The sequence below is a fragment of the Monodon monoceros genome, unplaced genomic scaffold, assembly GCF_005190385.1.
Source record: "Monodon monoceros isolate NGI ecotype Baffin Bay Population unplaced genomic scaffold, NGI_Narwhal_1 Super_Scaffold_22, whole genome shotgun sequence".
NCBI classification, from domain to species: Eukaryota; Metazoa; Chordata; class Mammalia; order Artiodactyla; family Monodontidae; genus Monodon; species Monodon monoceros.
This window is the reverse complement of record NW_021703779.1, coordinates 3,348,887-3,367,252: the sequence shown is the minus strand read 5'-3', so window position 1 is coordinate 3,367,252 and position 18,366 is coordinate 3,348,887. Positions and strand designations below refer to the sequence as shown.

The 18,366-nt window shown below is 37.9% G+C and overlaps 1 protein-coding gene across 1 annotated transcript in view; it reads right to left on the bottom strand.

The window, feature by feature from the left end:
* The window catches only part of LOC114906402 (protein WWC3-like), a 145,031-nt gene that overhangs the window by 104,864 nt on the left and 21,801 nt on the right, over window positions 1-18,366 (bottom strand). The window contains 2 exon segments of the mRNA XM_029241197.1: window positions 5,806-5,885; window positions 7,579-7,655. Of these exon segments, the coding sequence (XP_029097030.1) occupies window positions 5,806-5,885; window positions 7,579-7,655 (157 nt within the window).

Below are 18,366 nucleotides of genomic sequence, written 5' to 3'. Positions count from 1 at the left end.
CAAAAAGAATAAAATATCTAGGAATAAACCTACCTAAGGAGACAAAAGACCTGTATGCAGAAAATTATAAGACACTGATGAAGGAAATTAAAGATGAAACAAATAGATGGAGAGATATACCATGTTCTTGGATGGGAAGAATCAACATTGTGAAAATGACTCTACTACCCAAAGCAATCTACAGATTCAATGCAATCCCTATCAAACTACCACTGGCATTTTTCACAGAACTAGAACAAAAAATTTCACAATTTGTATGGAAACACAAAAGACCCCGATAGCCAAAGGAATCTTGAGAATGAAAAATGGAGCTGGAGGAATCAGGCTCCCTGACTTCAGACTATACTACAAAGCTACAGTAATCAAGACAGTATGGTACTGGCACAAAACAGAAAGATAGATCAATGGAACACGACAGAAAGCCCAGAGATAAACCCACGCACATATGGTCACCTTATCTTTGATAAAGGACGCAGGAATGTACAGTGGAGAAAGGACAGCCTCTTCAATAAGTGGTGCTGGGAAAACTGGACAGGTACATGAAAAAGTATGAGATTAGATCACTGTCTAACACCATACACAAAAATAAGCTCAAAATGGATTAAAGACCTAAATGTAAGGCTGGAAACTATCAAACTCTTAGAGGAAAACATACACAGAACGTTCTATGACATAAATCACAGCAAGATCCTTTTTGAGCCACCTCCTAGAGAAATGGAAATAAAAACAAAAATAAACAAATGGAACCTAATGAAACCTCAAATCTTCTGCACAGCAAAGGAAACCATAAAAAAGACCAAAAGACAACCCTCAGAATGGGAGAAAATATTTGCAAATGAAGTAACTGACAAAGGAGTAATTTCCAAAATCTACAAGCAGCTCATGCAGCTCAATAACAAAAAAACAAAAAACCCAATCCAAAAATGGGCAGAACACCTAAATAGACATTTCTCCAAAGAAGATATACAGACTGCCAACAAACACATGAAAGAATGCTCAACATCATTAATCATTAGAGAAATGCAAATCAAAACTACAATGAGATATCATCTCACACCGGTCAGAATGGCCATGATCAAAAATTCTAGAAACAATAGATGCTGGAGAGGGTGTGGAGAAAAGGGAACACCCTTGCAATGCTGGTGGGAATATGAATTGGTACAGCCGCTATGGAGAACAGTATGGAGGTTCCTTTAAAAACTACAAATAGAACTACCATATGACCCAGCAATCTCACTATTGGGCATATACCCTTAGAAAACCATAATTCAAAAAGAGTCATATACGAAAATGTTCGTTGCAGCTATATTTACAATAGCCAGGAGATGGAAACAACCTAAGTGCCCATCATCAGATGAATGGATAAAGAAGATGTGGCACATACATACAATGGAATGTTACTCAGCCATAAAAAGAAACGATATTGAGCTATTTGTAATGAGGTGGATAGACCTAGAGTCTGTCATACAGAGTGATGTAAGTCAGAAAGAGAAAGGCAAATACCATATGTTAACACATATATATGGAATTTAAAAAAAAAATTGTCATGAAGAACCTAGGGGTAAGACAGGAATAAAGACACAGACCTACTAGAGAACAGACTTGAGGATATGGGGAGGGGGAAGGGTGAGCTGTGACAAAGCGAGAGAGAGGCATGGACATATATAAACTAGCAAACGTAAGGTAGATAGCTAGTGGGAAGCAGCCACATAGCACAGAGAGATCAGCTCTCGGTGCTTTGTGACCATCTGGAGGCGTGGGATAGGGAGGGTGGGAGGGAGAGAGATGCAAGAGGGAAGAGATATGGGAACATATGTATATGTATAACTGATTCACTTTTTTATAAAGCAGAAACTAACACACCATTGTAAAGCAACTATACCCCAATAAAGATGTTAAAATAAATAAATAAAAGCCATATAAAGTATTTGATAATTTTTAACATGTTTTCATGATAAACGTTCTCAACAAATTGGTTGTAGAAAGAACATACCTCAACATAATATAGGACATAACATGACAAATCCACAGCTAATACACTCAGGTGAAAGACTGAAAGAAACCTTTTCATCTAAGATGATAAGAGGCATGCTCTAGCCACTTTTACTCAACATAGTACTGGAATTCCTAGCCAGGGCAATTAGGCAAGAAAAGAAATTTCCAACTGGAAAGGAAGAAGTCTCTGTCTCCATGTGACATATGCCTGTATATGGAAAATCCTGAAGACCCCACCAACAAAACAGTCCTAATAAAAAAATTCAGCAAAGTTGCAGCATTCAGTATCAATGTACAAACATCAGTTGTGTTTCTACACACTACAATGAAATATCAGAAAGAGAAATAAAGAAAAAAAAAATCCATTCACAATAGCACCAAGACCAACAAAATACTAAGAATAAGTTTAACCAAGGAAGTGAAAGTTCTATACACTGAAACCTACAAGACAGTAATTAAAGAAATGAAAAACATTAATGAAAGGTTTCTCATGTCAATGATCAGAAGAGATAACACTGTTAAAATATCCATGCCATTCAAAGGCATCTATAGACTCCATGCAATCCCTATCAAAACTCCAAAGGCATTTTTCACAGAATTAGTAAAGAACAATTCTAAATGTGTAAAAAAGATCTCATAAAGCCAAAGCAATAATGAGAAAGAAGAAAGCTGGAGGAATCAAACTATCTGATTTTAAACTATATGACAAAACTATAGTTATCAAAACAGTATGGTACTGATATAGACACACAGACCAATGTAGCCAAACTGAGAGCCCACTATAGGTTAAATTAATATTTGACAAGGCAGCCGAGAATATTCAAGGGGAAAGAAAAGTCTCTTCAATAAATGGTATTGGGAAAACTGGATATTCATATGCAGAACAGTGAAATTGGACACATATCTTACACCATTCACAAAAATTAACTTCAAACAGATTAAGGATTTAAATTAAATGTAAGACCTGCAAATGTAAAATTTCTCTAAGAGAATACAAGGAAAAAGTTCCTTGCCATTGGAATTAACACAAAATATATAAAAAACTCATACAATTCAATAGCAAAATAACAAACAATCCAATTTAAAAATAAGGGGAGATAGCTAGTGGGAAGTAGCCACATAGCACAGGGAGATCCGCTCAGTGCTTTGTGACCACCTAGAGGTGTGGGTTAGGGAGGGTGGGAGGGAGACACAACAGGGAGGGGATATGGGGATATATGTATATGTATAGCTGATTCACCTTGTTATACAGAAGAAACTAACACACAATTGTGAAGCAATTATACTCTAATAAAGATGTATTAAATAAATAAATAAGAAAAGAAATTCAATTCCAACTGGCCTAAAACCAAAAAGGGAAATTACTGATTAAAAACTCATTTATTAAAAATAAATAAATACGGCTTCCCTGGTGGCGCAGTTGTTGGGGGTCCGCCTGCCGATGCAGGGGACATGGGTTCGTGCCCCGGTCCAGGAGGACCCCGCATGCTGCAGAGTGGCTGGGCCCGTGAGCCATGGCTGCTGGGCCTGCACGTCTGGAGCCTGTGCTGTCCGAGATGGGAGAGGCCACAACAGTGAGAGGCCCGCATACCGCAAAATAAATAAATAAATAAATAAATAAGGGGAGGATCTGAATAGACAGTTTCCTAAGAAGACATACAGATGGCCAATAGGCACATGAAGATATGATCAATATCATTAAGACTCAGGTAAATTCAAATCAAAACTACAATGAGATACCACCTGACACCTGTCAGAATGGCTATCATCAAAATGATGAGAAATGCTGTTGATGAGTATGTGAAGAAAAGAGAATTCTTGTACATTGTTGGTGGCCATACAGCTACTACAGAAAACATAATGGAGGTTCTTCAAAAAAAATAAATATAGAGCTAACATATGATCCAGCATTTCTACTTCTTGGTATATATTACAAGGAAATGAAACCTCCATCAAATAATATGAACTCCTATATTCGCTGCAGCATTATTCACAATAATCAAGTCACAGAAAGAACCTAATGATCCACTGACAGGTGACTGGATGAAGATATACATACACACAGTGCAATATTATTCAGCCACTAAAAAGGATGCTATCTTACCATCTGTGATAACCTAAAGAGAGCTGGAGGCTTTACGCTAAGTGAAATAAGTCAGAAGAAAAGACAAATATTGTATTATTTCACTTATATGTGGAATCTAAAAAAAAACTGAATTAACAGAAACAGAGAATAGAGTAGTGGTTACCAGGGACTAAAGGGTGGGGGAAATGTGGAGATGCTTGTCAAATGGTACGGACTTCCAGTTATAAGATGAATAAGTTCCAGAGTTGTAATGTCCATAAAACAACAACAACAACCAATCCCCCCCAAAAAAAGACAAATGACTCATAAACCCAACCAATCTAGATAATTAAGAAAATTAATTTCAACCAAGTATTAAAGAACAGGACTTGACCTATGTTAATTACCTTTATATGATACTGAAATAATATATTTGTTGAACAGTGACATTTATCTTTTACCTTATAAACAACAACACTGCAGTCACATCTGACACAGGATTTTTGAATCTGCATATTGGATGCAAAGAGTGGAATGCTTCTACATTTACCAATAATAGTAACCACATGGATTCCTACCATAAACTGAAAGCTGACTATGTATTAGATGCTGCTGCTGTTATCAGAATGATTACCATTCAAGAATCAATGAGAAAAGTAGGCACAGAAAATGTGAAGCCTGTGCCCAAGTTCAGGAAATGAAGGTAGGATACAAATCAAGAATAATTTCATCCAAAAAGTAAACCAGTAATGTTATCATTGGTAAAATAACACTTGTTCATTAACTTAATATAGCTCACAAATTATAAGAAATTCATCCCCAAACTCTTAATAGGAATATAGTTCTAATTGTAAAGATGACTTCAGGAGGAAGACCTATAAACTATATTGTCAAATAGAACATTCTGTAATGACGGAGATGGTCTATTATTTGAGTTGTCTAATACAGTCGTCATTAGCCTGGTGGTTCTCAACTGAGGGGTAATGTGTCCTCCTAGGAGATATCTACCAGTACTGGAGAACATTTTTGGTTGTCACAATCAAGAGGTGCCACTGGTATCCAGTGGGGAGAACCCAGGGACGCTGCCAAATATCATACAATGGACAGCACATCCTCCATAAAATATCATAGGACAACTGAAAATGTCAATTGCTTTGAGGTAGAGAAAAGCTGAACTAACCACGTACGGCTAATAAGCACTTGAGTATGGCTAATGAGAAAGGAGAACTTAATTTTTAAATTAATGTACTTCTAATTAAGAAAATTTAATTTAATAATGGTTATACAGCTTTATCTACATATATAAAGTATGTAGCTAGAGATAATGAGCATAATATAAAAATAAGGATCTTGTTTCTCAAGTATTTTAAAAACTGAGTATCTTCAAAGAACAGATTCTGTGATTAACATATACACACTACTAAATATAAAATTGATAACCAGCAAAGACCTACTGCATAGCACAGGGGACTATACTCAATATTATGTAATAACCTATAATGGAAAAGAATATATATGTATATGTATATACATAACAGAATCACTTTGCTGTATACCTGAAACTAACACAACACTGTAAATCAACTACACTCAATACAATTTTTTTTAATTTAGGGAAATAATGAGCATAAATAAAGGCATGAAAGTGAACACCTGAAGCTTTAGGACACATGTCCCGGCACCAAACAGGTCAGGGCAACAGGAAATTGCAAGGAAACTCTCCCCTGTCACTGCAGGCCACTCACTCTTGCAGGGTCTCCACCCCCTTTTCTTTGTACTTCAGTTCTTGCTTCATCTGGGTCAGCTCTCGTTTTAATCTGGAAAGCTAAAGACAAATTACATTTTCTTTCCACAAAAAGAAGCTGTGAAAAATGATTTCTACAGTTGTTAGCACTGTCATCTAAGTTTCTGAATAGCTTGCAATTCACGGGGTCACCCAGTCTCTCCATGACCTCCCATCCCTGGCATACCAAACAGCCCTGGCAGAGGGGCCGGCTCGCTCAGACACAGGAGGCCCGGGTCACCAACAGCTTTCTACCCACATGGAGCCCTGGAACCGGCAACGATTTTCTTTTTCAAGGTATTGATTTACACATTGTAATGAGCAAACTTTGTCATACTTTTTTTCATCCTCTCTTCTGCTTACTACCCACAGATCTCACCTAGGAAACCCTGTTGCTCAAAGCATGGCTTCCCACTACCTGAAAGTCAGTCGCCTGCAGTGCTTATTTAAACAGGTGCTAGGACCCACTCCAGGCCTTGTTAAAACTCCACCTCCAGCTCCTTCAGAAGAAACCTCGCGTCTTCCCCAGGTCCCCCTAAGAAGGTCTCTCACACTCACTCCCCCTCTTCCATACCCAGTGACACACGTGTGGGGACGAATCGAGGACATGGTGACTGCATGGGACAGGGAGGGCTTGCAGACCCAGGGAAGCCCCTCCGAGCCCCTCGTGGAGGAGAGAGACCCCTCCACCCACTTCTGGAGAAGCCTGCTGGCCCTGGAGCCTGGTGACAAAATGCCTTCCGAGCAAAGGGGACAAAGGGCAATGCCCAGGAAGTGATTTTAAACCTAATGGTTCCCATGTCTTTTGTTCAGCATCTTCGGGGCACCTGGCAGGCCTGCTCACACAGCACCCAGTGAAAATCGCAGGAAGGCCGACGTCTGGGATCTCGTAACAGGCACAGCACCTGGTCACAGGATGGGGCGAGCTCATGTTTCTAAGACGCCGAGAAAACTCCCCACGCAGATATCTGATCGCTCCAGAAAGCAGGCATACTGACAGCCCTTCTGAACCACGCTGGCTGGGGTTGGGAGCCATCTCTGGCAGCTGGGCGAGCAGGGGACACTTAATTGTGGGCCGTTCGCTGGCAGGGAGCCCTGCCTCTTCCAGGGGCAGCCAGCATGGTAATGAGACAGTTTCTATGGAAATGGGGATGGGGCTCACACTTTGAACTGATGCCCCAGGTGTTTTTTGTTGGCGCAGTAGAATGTGAGAACCACAGCACTAAAAGAGACACTCTGGTTTAGGCACTGAGACACTAGGATGGGACGCTTGGTCTCCAAGATGTCTCCTGTCCCCCCTCCCAGACACCAAAGACAAGAGGATGAAGGGATGGAACACGGTGGCACAAAAATAACCTGGCACCACTGGCAAAGAGCACCGGCACCTTCTGGTCAAACACCATCGCAGGCAAGATTTCTCTGTGAATACAGAGACCAGGGAAGAACGGCAGATGCTAAATCTGCCAAGGGACAGAGCTGGCCTCCCACTAATACAGGGAAGCAGCCCTGTGAGCTCGGGCCCTGACATCACCAAACCTTTCCAAATGTTGGGTGAATCTAGCCCTATGAAATACACAGAGGGATACAAGCAATTTTTTGTTAGATGGGCTGAGGCTTTAAAATGAAACTTTTCTCTTCCTATCAAAGGAATTAAGTAAATCATAATAAGTGATGTTATCAGTATATAAAAAATACGCATGCTGCTTCTAGTGTAAAAACACTCATTTTTACTCACCCTATCCTGATGACTTGCTATTTCTGCTTTTATTTGGAGTGGGTTGTACTTAGTATTTGTTGAATATCCAGAAAAGGCTAAATAGAAAGAAAATATTTTATTTTACAATAGATCCATTAAAATACATAAATGCATAAGACAAGAACTTCATATTCACCTTATTAATTACCTCTTAGCATCACACATACAAATTAACATTAGCACTGACAACTAAAGAACTAACATTCCACAGTCTCAAATATTTTTAATGGTTGATTTTTACTTAAGGATTTGTTTGCAGATGACTTGACCCTTTATATGAAAAATCTGAAAAAAATGACCAAAAAACTTCCAGTAACTAATAAATGATTATAACAAGACTATAGGATATAAGGTTAATATATAAAAGTCAACTGCTTTCCTAAATACCATCAATAAACAAGTAGATCTGAAATTTAAAACACAATACCATTCACATGGCACCCCCAAAAGTGAAATACTTAGTTATAAGTCTAACAAAACTTGTACAGGAGCTATACAAAGAAAATTACAAATCTCTGATGAACTGAAACAAAGAAGAACTAAATAAATGAAGAGACATTCCATGTTCATGGATGGGAAAGATTCAATACTGTCAAGATGTTACTTTTTTCCAGCATGCTTTATAGATTCAAAACAATCCCAATCAAAATTCTAGCAACTTATTTTGTGGACATCAACAAATTGATTCTAAAGCGGCAATAGGCCCAGGACAGCCAACACAATACTGAAGAAGAACAAAGCTGAAGAACCTATCAGAACCTATCAGACCTCAAGACAATATAAAGCTACAGTAATCAAGAAAGTATGGTAGTGGCAAAATAATATGATAGCAAAGATAGTCTTTCAACAAATGGTGCTGGAACAAGTGGACATCCACATGCAAAAAAAAAAAATCATCTAGACAGACTTCACACCCTTCACGAAATTTAACTCAAAACCTAAATATAAAACGCAAAATTATAAAACTCTTAGAAGATTACATAGGAGAAAACTAAGAGGACCTTGGTTTGGAAATGTCATTTTAGATACAATACCAAAGGCAGGATCCATGAAAGAAATAATGGGTAAGCTCAACTTCATTAAAATTAAAACTTCTTTTCAGTGAAAGACAATGTCAACACGTGTGAGACAACAAATCACAGACTGGGAGGAAACATTCGCAAAAGACACATCTGATACAGAACTGTTATCCAAAATATAGAAAGAATACTTAAAACTCAACAATGAGAGAACAAACAACTCAATTAAATGGGCCAGAGACCTTAACGGACACCTCACTGAAGAAGATAACAGACAGCAAAGCATATGAAAAAAAGATGCTCTAAATCATATGTCATCAGGGAAATGAAAATTAAGACAACAGTGAGATTCCACTACACACCTGTTAGAATGGCCAAAATGAGGACACTGACAACGTCAAATGCTGGTGAGGATGTGGAGTAACAGGAACTCCCATTCACTGCTGGAAAGAATGCAAAATGCTACAGCCACTTTGGCAGTTTCTCACAAAACTAAACATACTCTTACCATGGGATCCAGCAGTCACACTCCTTGGTGTTTACCCAAAAGAGCTGAAATTTTATATCTACATAAAAACCTGCACACTGAAGAAGGTTCATAACTCAAAACTGCCAAAACCTGGAAGCAACCTAGATGCTCTTCAACAGGTGAATGGTAAATAAACTTTATTACATCCAGATCATACAGTATTATTCAGCACTAAAAATAAGAAATAAAAAGTCAGAAAGCCATAAAAAGATATGAAGAAACCTAAAATATACATGTGAAAAAATATACAAGTGACAAAAGCCCATCTGAAAAGTCTGCATGCTATATGATTCCAAGTATATGACAATCTGGAAAAGGTAAAAACTGTGTATCCTACAGCAAAAGAATCAGTCATTGCCACAGGTTGTAAGGGGGAGGGTGGGAATTAATAGGTAGAAACCAGAAGATTTTTAGAGAAGTAAAAATACTCTAAAAGATACTATAATGATACGTACACGTCAGTATACGTAGGTCCAAACTCACAGAATGTACAGCACCAAGAGGGAACCTAATATAAATGATGAACGCTGAGTAATGATGATATGTCAATATATGTTCATCAGCTGTAACAAATGTGCCCTCTAGTAAGTGATGGAGGAGGTTGTGTATGTGTAGGAGCAGTGGGATATGGGAACTTTTTGTACTTTCTGCTGAATTTTGCTGTAAATATAGAACTGTAAAAACTAAAGTTTTTTAAAGGTAGCTTTATAGTAATCTGTCAGTATATGGCAGGCCTGAGAAAATGCAATTCCTCCAAGATTTTTTCCCCACACAAACTGAAGAGCCCACACGTTTATCCTGAGTTGGATTTCACAGATATGTAATAGCTAAAATACAATACATGGCTTACTGCTTTCTTAAACAGTGCAGTGCATGGGATTTAAAGCCCTTTTACAGGCACAGCATCATTACCAAGAATAACTCATATTTAGGGGTGAATAAGACACACAGAACTTTTCAGTCAGACACTTTCTGGCAGCACAGAGTGCTGCAAGCCTTTTCCAGTGTCTAGACACCTAGACCACTTTAGTGGCTGCTTCTAATTTCTATCACCCCGTCCACCTATCTGCATCCCTTTTTCTTGATGCTTCTGTCTCCTTTCTCTTAGGCCTTGGAGCTGCAGTGACTTGGTTCCTGTCCCTTCCTGAGTTGTGGAGGCTCCTCTTTCTTCATCTGAGAGTCACCCCACACTGGTGTAATCTGCATCCAGGTCATTTTCATTAGTTTCTCCTGCTCAGAAGACCCATCAGCAGGGCCAGCATCCATTCTTTTACTCCTTTGATCTGGGTACTGAAGGCTATCATTCAGGCAACTTAGGTGGCCACACTTAGAAACTAGTTCAAAATCATTTCCTGACCTCATATAGGTGAGTGTGGCTTGTAGAGGAAGAATGTCATCTGCCATATCAGTAAGCAAAGCAGGCACTTCCAATGGTACACCCTGAGGAAACACAGGATACTGGCTCCAGATAGCTGAAGTGCATATCAAAGCAATGATTTCAGGGAGCCAGACTCTTCCATCTTCCCATACATGGGAAAGCACTAAATTCCTTAATGTGACATATCTGCTTTCTTTTATAAACAGTAAACTTTTACCTACTTTTCTGTTGCAAAACTCTTCTATATGCTGGCCCCTCCCTTACCTCTTTGGATCAGTCCCTCAGAGCTATCTGAGACACTGCCTCACGGGCTTGAGTCTTCAGTAAGAGCCCCGAAAAAAACAAATCCCAACGTTTAGATTGTGCATCCTTCAGTCAGCAGCTACAGACCTGAAGTGGCTTAAACACCAACAATGTTCAATAGCTCCACAATCAACCAAATCCAAATAATTTGAACAGGTCAGAACTTCCTATTTAAAAAACAAACAAACACAAAAAAAATTTTCTCTGTAAAAATTACTTAACTATCAGTCAGAATTCCAAACAACTGTATCCACTGGAAATAAATTTCTATAACAGCTAAAATATTTGCCAAAATTACCTCAAATTTTCATTTACTAAGAATCATAATTACACAAACACAATGGATTATTTAAAGAATATAAATCATCCATAGGCCAAGTCCTATTCCTTTTGTTTTGCCTTTTTCTTTCCATTTATTAAGATCACAAACAAAATGAATACCTCAAACAATGCCACTGAAAGAAATCATTCATACAAAATCTCCACATTCAAGTCCTGGGACTCAAACACAGTAAGTTAAGCAAAATGAGAAGACACAGAAACACACAGCAGATGAAGCGGCAAAGTAAAAACCCACCAGACCAAACAAATGAATAGGAAATAGGCAGTCTACCTAAAAAAGAATTCAGAGTAATGACAGTAAACATGACCCAAAATCTTGGAAATAGAATAAACACAAGAAACGTTTAACAATGACCTAGAAGAACTAAAGAGCAAACAAACAATGATGAACACCACCATAAATGAAATTTAAAATTCTCTAGAAGGAATCAATAGCAGAATAACTGAGGCAGAAGAATGGATAAGTGACCTGGGAGATAAAGTAGTGGAAATAACTATTTCTAGTGGAATAGAATAGTAGTAGAATAACTATTATTCTGCAGCGCAGAATAAAGAAAAAAAAATTGAGAACAGTCTCAGAGACCTCTGGGACAATATTAAACACACCAACATTTGAATTATAGGGAAACCAGAAGAAGAAGAGAAAAACAAAGGGACTGAGAAAATATTTGAAGAGATAATAGTTGAAAACTATACTAACATGGGAAAGGAAATAGTTAATCAAGTCCACAAAGCACAGAGAGTCCCATACAGGATAAATCCAAGGAGAAACAAGACAAATACTAATCAAACTATCAAAAATAAAATACAAAAAAAATATTAAAAGCAACAAAGGAAAAACAATAAATAACATATACGGGAATCCTCATAAGATTAACAGATGATCTTTCAGCAGAAACTCTGCAAGCCAGAAAGGAGTGGCAGGACATATTTAAAGTGATGAAAGGGAAAAACCTACAACCAAGATTACTCTACCTAGCAAGGATCCCATTCAGATATGACAGAGAAATTAAAACTTTTACAGAGAAGCAAAAGCTAAGCAAATTCAGCACCACCAAACCAGCTTTACAACAAATGCTAAAGGAACTTTTCTAGGCAGGAAACACAAGAGAAGGAAAAGACCTACAATAATAAACCCAAAACAATTAAGAAAATGGTAAGTGGAGCATACAAACCAAAAATTACCTTAAATGTAAATAGATTAAATGCTCCAACAAAAAGACAAACACTCACTGAATGGATACAAAAACAAGACCTATATATATGCTATCTAAAAGAGAACATTTCAGACTTAGGGACACATACAGACTGAAACTGAGGGGATGGAAAACGATATTCCATGCAAATGGAAATCAAAAGGAAGCTAGAGTAGGAATACTCCTATCAGATAAAATAGACTTTAAAATAAAGACAATTACATGAGACAAAGAAGGACACTACGTAATGATCAAGGGATCAATCCAAGCAGAAGATATAACAAGTGCAAATATTTAAGCACCCAACACAGGAGAACCTCAATACATAAGGCAAATGCTAACAGCCATAAAAGGGGAAATCAACAGTAATACAATCATACTAGGGGACTTTAACACCCCACTTTCACCAATGGAGACATCAACAAAAATGAAAATAAATAAGTAAACACAAGCTTTAAATGATACATTAAACAAGTTGGACTTAATTGATATTTACAGGACATTCCATACAAAAAAAACAGAATACACTTTCTTCTCAAGTGCTCATGGAACATTCTCCAGGATAGATCATATCTTGGGTCACAAATTAAGCCTTGGTAAATCTACGAAAATAGAAATCGTATCAAGTATCATTTCCGATCACAGCGCTATGACACGAGATATCAATTACAGTAAAAACTCTGTAAAAAATACAAACACATGGAAGCTAAACAATACACTACTTAATAAACAAGAGATCACAGAAGAAATCAAAGAGGAAATCAAGAAACACCTAGAAACAAATGACAATGAAAACACAACAACCCAAAACCTACACAATGCAGCAAAAGCAGTTTTAAGAGGGAAGTTTATAGCAATACAATACTACCTCAAAAAACAGGAAACATGTCAAATAAACAACCGAATCTTACACCTAAAGCAATTCTAGAAAGAACAAAAAAAAAAAAAACCTAAAGTTAGCAGAAGGAAGAAATCATAAAGATCAGATCAGAAATAAATGAAAAAGAAATGAAGGAAACTATAGCAAAGATCAATAAAATTAAAAGCTGGTTCCTTGAGAACATAAACAAAATTGAAAAACCATTAGCCAGACACATCAAGAGAAAAAGGGAGAAGACTCAAATCAACAGAATTTGAAATGAAAAAGGAGAAATAACAACTGACACTGCAGAAATACAAAGGGTCATGAGAGACTACTAGAAACAACTATACGTCAATAAAATGGACAACCTGGAAGAAATGGACAAATTCTTAGAAAAGCACATCCTTCTGAGACTGAACCAGGAAGAAATAGAAAATACACACAGAACCATCACAAGCAGTGAAATTGAGACTGTGATTAAAAATCTTCCAACAAACAAAAGCCCAAGACCAGATGGCTTCACAGGGGTTTAATATCAAACATTTAGAGAACAGCTAACACCTTTCCTTCTCAAACTCTTCCAAAATATAGCAGAGGGAGGAACACACCCAAACTCATTCTACGAGGCCACCATCCCCCTGATACCAAAACCACACAAAGATGTCACAAAGGAAGAAAACTACAGGCCAATTTCACTGATGAGCATAGATGCAAAAGTCCTCAATAAAATACTAGCAAACAGAATCCAACAGCACATTAAAAGGATCATAGACCATGATCAAGTGGGGTTTATCCCAGGAATGCAAGGATTCTTCAATATATGCAAATCAATCAATGTGATACACCATATTAACAAACTGAAGGAGAAAAACCATATGGTCATCTCAATAGATGCAGAAAAAGTTTTCGTCAAAATTCAACACCGATTTAAGATAACCGCTCCCCAGAAAGTAGGTATAGAGGGAACTTACTTCAACATAATAAAGGCTGTATATGACAAACCCACATCCAACATCATTCTCAATGGTGAAAAAGTGAAACCATTTGCTCTAAGATCAGGAATAAGACAAGGTTGTCCACTCTCACAACTATTATTCAACATAGTTTTGGAAGTTTTAGCCACAGCCATCAGAAAAAAAAAGGAAATAAAAGGAATCCAAATCGGAAAAGAAGTAAAGGTGTCATTGTTTGCAGATGACATGATACTATACATAGAGAATCCTAAAGATGTTGCCAGAAAACTACTAGAGCTAATCAATGAATTTGGTAAAGCAGCAGGGTACAAAATTAATGCACAGAACTCTCTTGCATTCCTATAAACTAATGATGAAAAATCTGAAACAGAAATTAAAGAAACACTCCCATTTACCACTGCAACAAAAAGAATAAAATACCTATGAATAAACCTACCTAAGGAGACAAAAGACCAGTATGCAGAGAACTGTAAGATGAAAGAAATGAAAGATGAAACAGATGGAGAGATATACCATGTTCTTGGATTGGAAAAATCTGGTGAAAGAAATTAAAGATGAAACAGATGGAGAGATATACCATGTTCTTGGACTGGAAAAATCAACCATTGTGAAAATGACTATACTAGCCAAAGCAATCTACAGATTCAATGCAATCCCTAGAAAATCAGCAATGACATTTTTCACAGAACTAGAACAAAAAATTGCACAATTTGTATGGCAACATAGAAGACCCAAATAGCCAACGCAATCTTGAGAAAGAAAAATGGAGCTGGGGGAATCAGGCTCCCTGACTTCAGACTATACTACAAAGCTACAGTAATCAAGACAGCACGGTACTGGCACAAAAACAGAAATAAAGATCAATGGAACAAGATAGAAAGCTCAGAGATAAACCCACGCACCTATGGTCACCTTATTTTTGATAAAGTAGGCAAGAATATACAATGGAGAAAAGATAGCCTCTTCAATAAGTGGTGCTGGGAAAACTGGACAGCTACAAGTAAAAGAATGAAATTAGAACACTCCCTAACATGATACTCAAATATCAACTCAAAATGGATTAAAGACCTAAATGTAAGGCCAGAAACTATAAAACTCTTAGAGGGAAACATAGGCAGAACACTCTGTGACATAAATCACAGCAAGATCCTTTTTGACCCATCTTCTAGAGAAATGGAAATAAAAACAAAAATAAATGGGACCTAATGAAAATTAAAAGCTTTTGCACAGCAAAGGAAACCATAAACAAGACCAAAAGACAACCCTCAGAATGGGAGAAAATATTTGCAAATGAAGCAACTGACAAAGGATTGATCTCCAAAATTTACAAGCAGCTCATACCGCTCAATATCAAAAAAACAAATCACCCAATACAAAAATGGGCAGAAGACCTACACAGACATTTCTCCAAAGAAGATATACAGATTGCCAACAAACACATGAAAGGATGCTCAACATCACTAATCATTAGAGAAATGCAAATCAAAACTACAATAAGGTATCACCTCACACCAGTCAGAATGGCCATCATCAAAACATCTATAAACTGTAAATGCTGGAAAGGGTGTGGAGAAAAGGGAACCCTCCTGCACTGTTTGTGGTATGTAAATTGATATAGGCACTATGGAGAACAGTATGTAAGTTCCTTAAAAAACTAAAAATAGAACTACCATACGGCCCAGCAATCACACTACTGGGCATATACCCTGAGAATACCATAATTCAAGAAGGGTCATGTACCACAATGTTCACTGCAGCTCTATTTACAATAACCAGGACACAGAAGCAACTTACATTTCCATTGACAGATTAATGGTTAAAGAAGATGTGGCACATATATACAATGGAATATTACTCAGCCATAAAAACAAATAAAATTGAGTTATTTGTAGTGAGGTGGATGGACTTATGAGTCTGTCATACAGAGTGAAGTAAGTCAGAAAGAGAAAAACAAATACCACGTGCTAACACATATATATGGAATCTAAAAAAAAAAAGTGGTTATGAAGAACAAGGGGCAGGACAGGAATAAAGACACAGATGTAGAGAATGGACTTGAGGACACGGGGAGGGGGAAGGGTAAGCTGGGACGAAGTGAAAGAGTGGCATGGACATATATACACTACCAAATGTAAAATAGATAGCTAGTGGGAAGCAGCCACATAGCACAGGAAGATCAGCTCGGTGCTTTGTGTCCACGTAGAAGGGTGGGATAGGGAGGGTGGGAGGGAGGAAGACGCAAGACGGAAGATATATGGGGATATATGTATATGTATAGCTGATTCACTTTGTTATGCAGCAAAAACTAACACACCATTGTAAAGCAATTATACTCCAATACAGATGTTAAAAAAAAAAAAAGAGAGAACCCCCTACAGAACCAAGACTACAAGAACGATTCCCACATAATCAGAGAGGAAGGGGGGAAAGTACTGAGTTGGCACTTGTGACCCTGGGAGGGGACTAAGAAGAAAAGGAAGGCTACATAGGCAAAGACCAGCCCTGGGGAGTGAGCAGGTCAAGCCACAAACCGGGTCCTACATGCAGGAGACAAGCACTGTGAGACCTGGCTGCAAGGAGAACTGCTGGGACCAACAGAAAGGCTGGAAAATCTGACACTCCACACCTGAGAAGTGTTTGTGTGCTGCCTTGCCCTCAGGCAGGATTTACAGCATGGATTGTGAAGACACAGGTGGCTGGCTGGTTTCTCATGAACCCCTGCACACACTGATTCCCCAGACTGATCCAAGCAAACACCCTAGTAGGCTTGCTGCATGTCACAGCTCCACAGTAGGCTGGCAAGCCAAGGACAGAACTTGGCCATGGGAGGCAGAGGCACCGCAGACCTTAAAGAAGTATCTGCATGGGGCAGAGGCAGCCATTTCTGGCACTCACTTTCAGGAGAAAGTTCCTCTTTCTCTTACACTGCTCCAGCAACATGGGACCTGACCACACCTTGGATAGGGCAGTAATAGCCACTGAGCAGAGGAGAAGTCCTGGCTCAAACTGGCTCTGGCTCTAGCCGCTCCATCTCCAGTCCCACCACCTACCAAGGTGATAGTTGCGAGCACACCCCAAGGAAAAACATGACTAGTGATCACATCAGATCGAGCTCTCCCAACAAAGCCAATGGGCACAGGCAGCAAAAGCATTTGACAAAATTGAATATCATTCATTATAAAAATTTTAATCAAAATTGGTATAGAGAGAACTTATCTCAACATAATGAAGGCCATTTATGACAAAGCCAGTCAACATAAGTACTCAATGGTGAAAAGCTGAAAGCCTTTCCTCTAGAATGAGAAAGAAAACAAGGATGCCCACTCCTCCCTCTTCTATTCAACTTAGTAGTGAATACCTGGACATAGCAATCAGAAAGGAAAAAGAAATTAAAAGATCCAAACTGGAAGGGAAGACATAAAACTGTCATTATTTGCAGGTGACAAAATACTCTATATGGAAAACTCTAACGTCTTCAACAAAAAACTATTAAAACTAATAAATGAATTCAGTAAACTTGCAAGATACAAGATTAATATTCAGAAATCTGTTGCTTTTCTATACACTAACAATGAAATATCAGAAAAAGAAAGCAAGAAAACAAACCTGTGTAAAATGTCATCAAAAAAATAAATAAAATATCTAGGAATAAACTTAACCAAGGAGATGAAAGACCTATACACTGAAAACTATAAAATACTGATGAATTAAAGATGATGCAAAGAAGTAGAAAGATAACCTATGCTCTCTGGTTGGAAGAATTAATATTATTAAAAGGGCCACACTGCTCAAAACAATCTACAATTTAAAGCTATCACTATCAAAATATCAGGACATTTGTCACAGAACTAAAACAAATAATCACAAAATTTATATGGAACCACAAAAGACCCCAAGTTGCCAAAACAATCTTGAGAAAAAGGAACAAAGCTGGAGGTATCACACTCCCTGATTTCAGACTACATTACAAAGCTACGATAATCAAAATGACACGATATTAGCACAAAAACACTCACATAGATCAATGAAAGAGAATAGAGAGACCAGAAATAAACCCACACACCTACAGTCAACTAACCTATGAAAAAGGAGGCAAGAATAACAATGGAGAAAAGATAGTCTCTTCAGCAAGTGGTGCTGGGAAAGCTGGACAGCTGCATGTAA